At 46.9% G+C, this 12,401-nt stretch overlaps 1 protein-coding gene across 2 annotated transcripts in view; it reads left to right on the forward strand.

Moving 5' to 3' along the window:
* STK32B (serine/threonine kinase 32B) overlaps window positions 1-12,401 on the forward strand; it is a 64,140-nt gene that overhangs the window by 34,205 nt on the left and 17,534 nt on the right. Inside the window, exons 4-5 of one of the 2 annotated variants that reach the window (XM_056855618.1) lie at window positions 6,465-6,502; window positions 10,225-10,314. In XM_056855618.1, coding sequence (XP_056711596.1) covers window positions 6,465-6,502; window positions 10,225-10,314 — 128 coding nt within the window. The remainder of the gene's footprint in view (window positions 1-6,464; window positions 6,503-10,224; window positions 10,315-12,401) is intronic. The other variant, XM_056855619.1, reaches the window with a different exon arrangement.

The raw sequence follows: 12,401 nt of genomic DNA on the forward strand, positions 1-12,401 counted from the left end.
TAGGCATGTGAAATATTGAGGTATAGAATGACTGCTGGGGGAAGGCTCCCAGCAGAGTGGTAAACATCTACTAGATGCCAATCTCTAAAGTCCTACTGTTCTATATCTAATAATCTGTGCTTGATCAGTGCATAACATACTTGAGTCTCTCCACCTTTGTGATGATTTGATTGCTGAACTCAGGATATTGCATTAATCTGTAAATTACATTTCCATTTTTAAAAAAACTCAAGTTAATTTTAGCAATCAAAACCATTTCACTGGCCATTTATGCAGGAGAAATTTGCCTTGGCTTTGATGCTCTCTTGACGCACAGTTTTCTGACCTGAATTCTCAAAACAATATGCATGGGGGCTTATACTGCCCCAAAGAAATCCTGAGGATGATTGTAGATTAGTGTTCCCATTGCATACTGCCAAGGCAAAAATGCGAGCTAGTGGGGGAGTGGTCAGTGCGATCTGTCCTTGGTGTCATGCAGCTCTTTCCCCTCCCCTTATGCATGTGTGAATCCTAAACCCTCTTCTTTTTTAAGCACAATTTTAGCTACAAAATTATATAAATACATAAAATATTAAAATGTATTAATTTCAATGAAGACTACAGCAGCCGAGTTAAAGACCCAGCCCCCACCTTCATCCACCAGGGCGATGACGGTGTGAGAAATCCCCAAAAATGGTGAGAACCTCTGCCACAATCTCTGCACAAAAATGCACCATTAAAATAAAGATTATTCTACATGAGAACATGCCGGATTATACCATTTAATTTCAAAAGTATTTGCTCCATTCCCAGAATGGGACATACAAACACATAGAATTTTGCTTTTCCAAGAGCAAGTGAGGGGGGGGGGGAGGACAAAGCACTGCTTGCTTAAACAGCTCTCATGAGCCAGCCAAATGACTCGATCCATCGCCCTCCCTGTGCCTCGTGGTTTTTAGACAATAAACAAGGCTGCTGCTCTTCCAAAACCAAAGGGGGAAAGGGGGTAGCTCCTGATCTGTGGTTAATGCGCCATTTCCCTGCTGGCCCTTTCAAAGGCTGGAGCGATGAGTGTCCCCCCTCCCCCCATCATTATTTGAATTTAGTCCAGCAAACAGAACTGATAGAGTAACGTGCCACTGGCTCGACGGCTCGGGGTTGCTAGATTACCAGGGTGGAAGCAGGGGCAGCCGTGGAGCTGTTTCCGGGTAGGAAACAGACACAAAGCAGCAGTCCGGTGGCACCCTTTCCAAGTCTGACAAAATGTATTCCAGCAAGAGCTTTCCTGAGCAATGGTTTCCCCCTGCCGCCACCGCCGCCTTTGGAGTAAGGCTTGCAGCTGGACTTGCCCTGGCCAGGTGGCTTGCCCAGCTGCTTGAGGGCAATGGGGGCAGCGTGGCTGCTTGATTACTTTGTCCTGTCCAGAGGGGAGGGGTTGGATGACTGCTGGGAAGAACCAGTGAGAGGGAGGGAGGAGCAGAAGAGGGGCAAGAATGGGGCTGTGGGAAGACTAACCCAAAGTTACTACTATTCAAGATTTTTGCCACAGGTAGCTTCGCCCTGGGACTGGGGTAAAATTTAAATTCATTATAAAGAGGTTTCTGAAGCTGCGGAGCAAGTGTGTGGGGGCCACTAAGTGACCCCTGAAGGATGCAAAATGCATGAATAACTCAAAAAAAGCCACGGGGCAGTTCCTCTGGGTTCATGTGGCCAATAACCAAGCATAAATGGCCACTGAGATCCTGTAAAGTAATCAATTCTCAATGTGTGCCAACTAGTCTCAGCCGCTTCGTTTGATGAATAGCAATCGTTGCAGATGTAATTGCAACAAATAATACATCTGTGTTTTTTTTTTATTTGTGCAGTAATAATTTCAGGTCAAGGACATTTACCTCATAATAGGAATAACTAGTACAAGCTAAAGAAATTGATATTATGAGTGCCTTCTATATAAATTTCAGAAGCGTCACTGCTTGGTGAACCTCTAATGACTGAAGAGTTCTGATTGAGAGATAAGTGGGAGGGGGAATAGAAGGACCCTTTCCCATCCTCTTGCAGGTGTTCTTCGTGGGTGGGGGTGGGGGGAATCAAATGCGTGACCTCAATTCATAGAAATTTATTTACTTCAGACCAAGGTTCCTGTGTGTTGCACAGCACTGATTGGAATCTTGCAGTCTTTTTTTTATGCCTATCCAACATTAACATAAAAACAGCAGAGAAGATAACATTTGCAGGTGATATTCCTTTCATATTACTGAAGTAGGTATTGATGTGGGAAATGTATTCTTAGCCTTGCTCCCAAGTAGCCTGTTACACAGTTCATGGAAGATTGCTCTATTTTAAGAAGACCTTGTGAAGTTTTCTGTTTTTCCAAATGTAATCTCTGACAACCACAAAAACATATGAGCTGTCCTGGATCAGGACTTTGGTCCATCAGGTTCAGTATCCTTCTCCACACAGTGGCCAATGAGTTGCCCTGGAGGGCCAACAAATACACCAGAGCCTTTCAGTGGTATGCCTTTGAATTTGGAGGATCCCTTTGGTCACCATGGCCAGTAGTCACTGGTGGATGTTTTCTCCATGAATCTACCTACTCCCCCTTTAAAGCCATCTAAGCTCAAGGCTGCATCCACTGGGAGAGAATTTCGCAATTTAATAGCTCACTGGTTAAAGACTTTTTTTTCTTTGTCCATCTTGAATATATTGCCCACCAACTTCATTGAGCGCCCCCAAGTTCTAGTATTATGGGAGAAGGAGAAAAAAGTTCTCTCTGTCCCTCTTTTTTCACAACTGAAAAGCCAGAGGCTGCCCAGCCTTTCCTGTGTTCAGGACAAGCCATGATAGTAGAGATTTAGGCTGGTGAGTAATGAAGCTGCTTATGCTGCTTGTATGTGATGTGGTACCTTTCCAGAGATTGAAATTAAGAGAGAGATTTTTTAAAAAAGAACAGGAAATTCTAATTAGTGCAGAATATTAATGTTAAATTGAAATAAATATCACAGTCTTCAAACAACTGCCATTCTACTAAAAACCTAAAATTTATAATAAACAAATATACACATGACTTGCATTTATGTTCTGCCTTCTAAATTGATGGACTCAGGCAGCCCTATCCTGGGGGGGGGGGCTGGCCATGGAGAGCGCAGCAAGGGCACAGCTGATCCACCTCCTAAGATGTTTGCTGTGCCACGGCCAGCTCCCCAAACTCAGCATTTTAAACAAAACAACAGTGAAGCGGATGCCAGTGGGGGGGGGGCAGGGCAGAGGGGGCAGAGCCAGGGACCAGGCTGCTGCGGAGGCATGCGACCACCAGGGGGTCGCAGGGAGGCTGCAGCAGGGAGGTGGGACTAGACAAAGGTCTGGTGGAGTGGGCATGCCCCCACATCCACCAGGGCCAGACGGAGGGTGGTGCAGGGGTGGGGGAGGGTTGGGACTAGGCAAATGAGAACAGAGGATGGCTCTGCCCCCACCCAACCTCAGAGGAGTGCAGCAGAGGCTGGGGAGGGGCAGGTGGGTTGCCCCAGCCACGCACCAGGGGACCGTGGAGGGCCGGCCGACACCAGTAGCCTCACACGCAGCAGCAGCCATTGGAGGGATGGGCCTGAGACTAGGGCTGTTGGGGGGGGGAAATTCGGTATAGTTCGGCTTCGGCAAAATTCAGCCCGTTTTTATTCGGGCCGTGCCGAAGTCCGAACTACCCCGCTTTGGATCCCCGGAAATTTGGGGGGATCTGGAGTTCAGGGAACAATTCGGCCCCCCGCGCGCCTTCAGGGGGATTCCCTGAAGGCGCGCGGGGGCACTTTAAACAGATCTGCGCCTCCCAGCTGGGAGGCACAGATCTGTTTAAAGGGCACCCTGCCCCCCTTCAGGGATTCCCTGGAGAGGCGCGGGGTGCCCTTTAAACAGATCTGCGCCTCCCAGCCAGGAGGCACAGATCTGTTTAAAGGGCACCCCGCCCCCCTTCAGGGATTCCCTGGAGAGGCGCGGGGTGCCCTTTAAACAGATATGTTGCTCCCGGCCGGGAGGCGCAGATCTGTTTAAAGGGCATCCCGCCCCCCTTCAGGGAATCCCTGGAGAGGCGCGGGGTGCCCTTTAAACAGATCTGCTGCTCCTGGCCGGGAGATGCAGATCTGTTTAAAGGGCACCCCGCCCCCCTTCAGGGAATCCCTGGAGAGGTGCGGGGTGCCCTTTAAACAGATCTGCTGCTCCTGGCCGGGAGACGCAGATCTGTTTAAAGGGCACCCCGCCCCACCTTCAGGGGGATTCCCTGGAGAGGCACGAGGTGCCCTTTAAACAGATCTGCGCCTCCCAGCCGGGAGGCGCAGATCTGTTTAAAGGGCACCCCGTGCCTCTCCAGGGATTCCCTGAAGGGGGGCGGGGTGCCCTTTAAACAGATCTGCGCCTCCCGGCCGGGAGGCCAAGAGGCACAGATCTGTTTAAAGGGCACCCCGCGCCTCTCCAGGGAATCCCTGGAGAGACGCGGGGTGCCCTTTAAACAGATTTGCTGCTCCCGGCCGGGAGCAGCAGATCTGTTTAAAGGGCACCCCGCCCCCTTCAGGGAATCCCTGGAGAGGCGCGGGGTGCCCTTTAAACAGATCTGCGCCTCCCGGCCGGGAGCAACAAATCTGTTTAAAGGGCACCCTACCCCCTTCAGAGGGATTCTCTGGAGAGGCGCGGGGTGCCCTTTAAACAGATCTGCGCCTCCCAGCCGGGAGGCACAGATCTGTTTAAAGGGCACCCTGCCCCCCTTCAGGGATTCCCTGGAGAGGCGCGGGGTGCCCTTTAAACAGATCTGCGCCTCCCGGCCGGGAGGCACAGATCTGTTTAAAGGGCACCCCTCCTCCCTTCAGGGGGAATCCCTGGAGAGGCGCGGGGTGCTCTTTAAACAGATGTGTTGTTCCCGGCCGGGAGGCGCAGATCTGTTTAAAGAGCACCCGCGTCTCTCCAGGGAAGCTCCCTGAAGGCGCGTGGGATGGGGGAAAGGGCCCGAAACTGCCGAACTCGGCCAATTCGGCTCCCCGGTTCCCCCCCTTTTTGAGTTCGGTTCGTCCGAACTGAAAAACCGCCAAATTGAGAGAAATTCGGCTGTTTTTTGGTTCGGGCCGAACTGAATCAACAGCCCTACCTGAGACTGCACACCACTTGCCAGTCCTGATCCCCCATTCTGCACTGTGGGTGTGACCCGCAGAACCCTAGCCACCACCAATCAGACAGCAAAGTGAGCTGGACAGAGGCCAGGGGGAGGGGAAGAAAGAGGGCTGGAGCTGCAAGGGGGCAGGGGGAGCAGCCAAGTGTCAACGGCGACTTTGGCAGCCAGAGGGGTGCCCACCCTGGCGAGGGCAACCTCTTTGGACAGATTGAGGCACCAGCGGTGGTGAGGAGGCAGCTGCAGCCGGTGCAGGGGTCACTGAGAGCAGGACCGGTCGCTCAAGACCCCCTCCACTCATGTCTGCACCTCGGCGACACCCCATGCCATTCTGGGCAAAGCCCCAAGGTGCCCAGAAGCCGTCGCCATGGTGGCCAGGAGGGCGACCAACCAGCACTCGCCCCGCAAGATGGACCTGAGCCACCCACAGCAGCTCCCCAGGCCCCAACGATGGGGAGGTGGGTCCCTCTAGTTCAGAAGGCACTGAGCCCCAGAGAGAGAGGCAGGTGGCTGGGAATGGGGTCTGGCAATCCTCCTTCCTGTCACTCCCCAGGTACAAACTGGGCTACATCTAAGTGAAAATGGTCCCTACTTTTAGAGTCATCACTGTCAGTAAACACAATGCTTTCTGTTGCGTTCTTGGCTGAGGTGAATTCACGCCATCCATGATGGCTTCAATGGGATGATAAAGAGTCCAGTCATGTGATCACAGTTGCATTGAGAGTGTGGATTCATCAGGCCTCCATTCCCATTTTCCTCCCAGGGGTCAATAGCTGTGGCCTGACAACCCTATCTGTGTGCCAATACATAGTTCTTTCCAGCAGACATGCTAGACCAAGAGGTCATACATTCCCAAGTCTTCTTTGAATGCTGTTTTCAGCAGGAACTTAGCATATTTTCTAGAGATTTCTAGGCCAGCAAAGAAGGAAATAAACTCAATGACTCCTTATAGCCACACCTTAGATCATTCACATTGGTGTGCATGTTCTGTCTGTTTCCTCTTTTTTTAATGTAAGACATTCTTATAAGGTTGCCAACCTCCAGGTAGGGGCCTGGAGATCTCCTGGAATTACAGCTGATCTCCAGAAAAAAAGAGATCAGTTCCCCTGGAGAAAATGACTGCTTTGGTGGATGGACTGTATGACATTATACCCCACTAAGGTCTCTCTCCTCCCCCAAATCCTGCCCTCCCCAGGCTTCAACCCCAAAATCTCCAGGAATTTTCCAACCCAAAGTTGGCAACCCTACATTCTTAGCTTTCTGATTAAAGAATACACACGTCTCCAAGCATCATCTATTCAGAATGCCACATAACGTATTTTCATTCCTTATTTTGCAGAGATATCAAACCTGACAACATACTATTGGATGAGCATGGTAAGTTGGAAAAGAATCTTGTATAAGAATGGAATTGCAATATTTTAAAGATGTCATGGTGTGTCTTATTAGAACTCTTCATTGGAAGAAGGTTTTGGATATTAATTCATTCACAAAATCCTGGCAGATATCCCAGGCATAATCCGGACAATACAGTCTGAAGAAGTGAGCTGTGGCTCACGAAAGCTCACATCCCCTGCCAGAAATTTTGTTAGCCTTTCAGGTGCTACTGGACTCTTGCTCTTTTCTGCTGCTATGGACAGACTAGCACAGCTACCCTTAGTGAGACAACCTGGTTGAAGTTGGCCCTTCTCAATGTATGGATGGATGGCAGCACTAGAGGTGGGGCGGGTACGGGGAGGGAGGTGAGGAGGGGTCTCCCTCCTTCCCCTGATCCCCACTGAGGTGGTCCTAATTAAGTCTAGCAAAAAATAGATATCTGGAAGAAGAATACCAGCCTAGCAGTATCACAGATGTTCCAGTTTTGTATAGGCAAGGAAGAACCTTTAGCCAGGTGATGCCTTTTCCTATGTGAGCATTATTTTTCCTGTTTTGTCCTCTCGTTGTGGTGATCAGTAGGGTGGTCAGGTCCCACCCACCCACCCCCAGCCTCAGCAAAGGATGGAGGGTAGGGGTAGGGTTGCCAGAATCAGATTGGGAATCTCCTAGAGATTTGGGGATGGAGCCTAGGGAGGACAGGGACCTCAGTGGGGTACCATGCCATAGGGTCCAGCCTCCAAAGCCTCCATTTTCTCTAGGGGAACTGTTCTCTGCAGTCTGGAGATGGGCTGTAATTCTGGAAGATCCCCGATTCCAGGGGATCCCCAAGTCAAGAAAAGAGCAACCAAAATGATCAGAGGGCTAGAGCGACTGCCCTATGAGGAGCGGTTAAAACGCTTAGGGCTGTTTAGCTTGGAAAGAAGGCGGCTAAGGGGAGACATGATAGAGGTCTATAAAATTATGCATGGTTTGGAGAGAGTGGACAGGGAGAAGTTTTTCCCATAATACTTTTTTCACACAATGCATAGTTAAATTGTGGAACTCCCTGCCCCAGGATGTGGTGATGGCTGCCAACTTGGAAAGCTTTAAGAGGGGAGTGGGCGTGTTCATGGAGGAAAGGGGTATTCATGGCTATTAGTTAAAATGGATACTAGTCGTGCTGCATACCTATTCTCTCTAGTATCAGAGGATCATGCCTATTATTTTGGGTGTGGTGGAACACAGGCAGGATGGCACTGCTGCAGTCGTCTTGTTTGGGGGCTTCCTAGAGTCACCTGGTTAGCCACGGTGTGAACAGACTGATGGACTTGATGGACCTTGGTCTGATCAAGCAGGGCCTTTCTTATGTTCTTAAGTCCCTCCTGGAAGCTGGCATCCCTAACTCTCTGTGTAATATACAGAGCATATTAGGAGTGCCATTTGTCGGTATACCAGAGAGGGTGATAGAGTACTCACTCTCTGTAAAAGTTCTGCTCAAAATGGCCGAATAAAGAAGTTTTTGTGTTTCTGAGGCATCCCCAGGTCCCACCTGGAGGTTGGCATCCCTAGGGCAAAGGTCCCCACCACGATGCACTCACCAAGCAAGAGGAAGTGCTGCTGTTTCCCCCCACAACGTATCTTTAAGAAATGGGGGAGCAGTCTGCATACATCCACCTTCCTTTTCTTTCCTTTCCTTCTCCTCCCGCCACCACAACCCCTATTTGCCTCACAGTGTGATTTTCAAGTTTCTTCTTTCTAAGCAGGCAGAGTCACATCAACTCTCTTCCCCCCCCCCCGCATTAAAGTGAAAGTTTTCTCCCCTTCAGCTCTACCTCCACGTTAATGGTCATAACAACTGCATGTTCACAGCTCTTCCAAGTTGCCTGTAACTGGACACAGGGACAGTGTAATGTATGGTGCATGAAATGTATTTGCACTATCTACTGCACCAGCTTTGTTTTTTTTTGGGGGGGGGGGAATCTACCAGGAGTGAAAATCAGGAAATAATAATTGGAGTGAAGGACAGAAACAATAATAAAAAAACTTCATAGTGTTTATTAGGGTAGGAGACCTCTCAGATCTTTTTCCGACAGCATGCACACACACACACACACACACACACACACACTGCAAAACTCTGAAGTGTTTCTGGGCTTGTCCGTAGAGTTGCCTGGAGATCTCCCAGAATCATTTCTGCTGGAGATAATGGCTGCTTTGGAGGGTGGAATCTATGGCAAACTACCCTATTCAGAAAGGCACCGTTGGATACCTCTTCCCAAACCCTGCCCTCCCCAGTCTCTACCCCCAAATCTCCAGGAATCACCCAAACTGCAGTTAGCAACCCTACTTGTCCACCATCCTGTGTCACCTTGAAAATCTCATTTGCGGTGTGTGCTTAGATCTGGTGGACCTGTGATTCGCTATCAGTGACAGTCTAAAAATATCTAACTTGGCAACGTGTTCTTCAGATACATAGTTTCAGAGGGTAGTTGTGTTAGTCTGTAGTAGAACAGCTAGATTCGAGTCCAGGAGCACCTTAGAGGCCCACAAGTTTTTTTGCATATACAATTTCAAGAGTCAGCTCCCTTCGTCAGACAAAGGGAGCTTTGACTCTCGGAAGCTTATCCCAAAAAAACTTTGTTGGTCTCTGAGACGCTACTTTGTGAATCTAGCTGAATCTATCAGATATGCAGAATCTCATTTTACATTATAAACCAATGTAAAGCTCTTGATAAAAGCAATTTTTAAAAAATGTTTGAGTGCGCTCATCATTGGTAAGCCACTGCTGTTCAAGAGTTGCCTGTCACTACAGACTGAGTATCACTTATCTGGAAATCCAATTTCTGGACGGATCCAAAAGCCAGAACTTTAGAGCCGGCATGCAGGCAGATGTGTGCTGTCTGGCCTCTTCTGATTTAAGAGAGGCCGGGTGGCATGGATCTGACTGTGAGCTCCAGGCTGAGAGCGCAGCTGGAGTCAAGGTCGAGTAGCTCATAGGTTTGTTATGACGGCCTGCGCCCCGGCGCGATAAGTGTAATCTATCATGGTGTATATGTGTCAACCTGCCCGCTTTCCCCCCACTTGAGTCCTCGTACCTTTTCCTGTAAGTTGCTGCTACACACCTTATGCTTCCCAAATAAACTGCTTCTTAGACGACTGTCTGGATGGTCTGTTGTTTGGGATTTGACAGGTGGACTCAGACCTTACACTGACTCACATCCACGCTGCCCGGTCTCTCCGAAGTCTAGTGAGATAGTTACACCTTGGCTTTCTGATGGTCCCATGCACACAAAGTTCTTTAAAAAATGTTTAAAATTACATTCAGGGTATGTATATAAAGTATATATTTAAACATTTATAAAACATAAATGCATTTGGGTCCCATCCCCAAGATACCTCATTTTGTATATGCAAAAATTTCAAAATATTCCAAAATACAGAAAGATCCGAAATATGGACCACTTCTGGTCCCAAGCAGTCCGAATAAGGGATACTCAACAAGTACTAGCTATTGTTAATGTTCCTAGACAGAGAAAGATTAAGTTCGACTACAGTTGCTTTATGTGTCTCTAGATACCTTGTGCAAATGAGCAAACCTTAACTACATCTATAACAAACAAAGTTAAAAGAACCGGTTCTCTGGTTCAGTGAACAAATTTTAGTGGTTTCATATGCAGTAGGTGAAACTGGGAAGAGAGATGGGAAGCTGTATTTAATGTTTTGTTTGTTGGTTTAAATTGTAGGGCATGTTCACATCACAGACTTCAACATAGCCACAGTCGTGAATGGCTCAGAAACAGCTGCTTCCTTGGCTGGGACCAAACCCTACATGGGTAAGTCTTATGGATCCTTTTGAAGATAATAATTTTTTTTAAAGAACATCCATGAAATAAAAAGCAGTAGAACAATAACACAGATATGACTGTTCATGCCTTAACATATAAAATCCTTTGAAGTAGTAAAAAGTCCTCTTGAAGTGGTTTGACTTTTCTAAAAATAATTTGAGGCATGATCCAACCAAAGCTGAGTGCTAAATGTCAATGGAAGAGTTAGGCACATTGTGAATCCATATTTTATGAATGGTTAGAAAGGTTAGATTTTATGAATCAGTTAGAATGGTTGTCTTCCTGCTGATAGAAGTTATGGAAACCATACAAAGGCCATATATTAACCACTTTTCATCCCACAGTTTAGGACATTTCTGAGTAGTCCACATCATTCAGTCCACCTGAGACTTTGAGGAGGCCATCTTCACCTAATTTTAGACAACTCGTTAATGAATGGAATCTCTTCAATACATTCTATTTTAACTAATGTTTTATTGTGTTATTCTGTTACGCAAGAGTTATTTTATGACATTCTTTGTTCCTGAAGCATATTCATTTTTCAAATTTACAGCATGCCCTCATTCCCAGCCAGACCCGGCTCAGGGCGGTAATCAGACCCATGGTCCTGTTTCACATAGTGTACAACTAGATGACCCCCAAAGGTATATCAACCAGACATAAGGCAAAAGCCTATGCTGTTGTAGTCTTCCAGCAACTGGCATCAAAGGTAGACTGCCTCTGAACTTGGAGCTTTGATTTAGTCATCACAGCAAAAATACATTGGTGGGCTTCTTCTCTATGGATCCCCATGGATTCCCACTCAAAGGCCAGTTATCTTGTGGCCATTAGTACCTCTTGTGATAGTGAATTCCACAAGTCAATGACTCATTGAGTGAAGAAATATTTCCATTTGTCCAGAATCTCTTGCCCATCAACTTAATGAAAAGGCCATGAATTCTAGTATTATGGGAGAAAATGTTCTCACCATCTACTTTCTCTGTGTGTGTGTGTAAAGTGCCTTCAAGTCACAGCCGACTTGGATGAAATATTGTGAATATGAATTAGGACTGGGGAAAATGGAAGACTACCTTTTAATCTGATCTAAACGATACTATTATTATCAAGAATTATAATTAAGTATACTAATAGAATATGTTATATGAAATTTAACTGAGATATAAGAAGATCAGACCAATCACGACGGGTTAGAATACTTTATTAAGAGGCGGACGGAGGTGATGGGGAAGTCGAAAAATTTTCCGTTATCTGGTAGTTTATAACGTATATAAGAAATTACAACAACATCTAGTTAGGATTTAGAATTACATGTTACCATTATTGTTGTTTGTTAATATGGGAAATTTGTATTATAAAATCCAATAAAAAAAATTTTTAAAAAAAAGTCACAGCCTATGGCGATCCCTTTTGGGGTTTTCATGGCAAGAGACTATCAGAGGTGGTTTGCCAGTGCCTTCCTCTGCATAGCAACCCTGGTAGTCCTTGGTGGTCTCCCATCCAAATACTAACCAGGGCTGACCCTGTTTAGCTTCTGAGATCTGACGAGATCAGGCTAGCCTGGGCCATCCAGGTCAGGGCCTACTTTCTCTACCCCATGCATAATTTTATAAACCTCCATCGTGTTTCCCAAAAACAAAGGCAGTTCAAGGTATTTTGTCGCCTCAAGCAAGGTCCAGTTTGGTGCTTCTACCCTGCTGTTACTTCCTAAACAGTGCAGTGCAGATTCATGAAGAATAACCTACAGTTTCCTGAGATCTTATTTTATTTTTAATTTATTTAACATGAAATAGATCTGTGGTTCCCCTCCCTTCTCCTTCAGTATGATGGCCCACTTTTTTTAAAAAAAGAGAGCATACACAAAATAAAATGACTGCAAAATTTGGGACCCATTTCCACAGGCTTCATGACCCACTTTTGGGTTAGTAACCACAGGCTGGGAAATGCTGAACTAGATAATAAGCTGGACTCTGGAGAAGCAGCATAAAAATCCCCTAAATAAATTTAAAATATTAATTTGTTACAAGAGATAGCAGAATACATTTGAATTGATGTTACATTTCCTCTCCTTCCTTGTT

Source organism: Euleptes europaea, chromosome 9, assembly GCF_029931775.1.
Source record: "Euleptes europaea isolate rEulEur1 chromosome 9, rEulEur1.hap1, whole genome shotgun sequence".
Classification (NCBI taxonomy): domain Eukaryota; kingdom Metazoa; phylum Chordata; class Lepidosauria; order Squamata; family Sphaerodactylidae; genus Euleptes; species Euleptes europaea.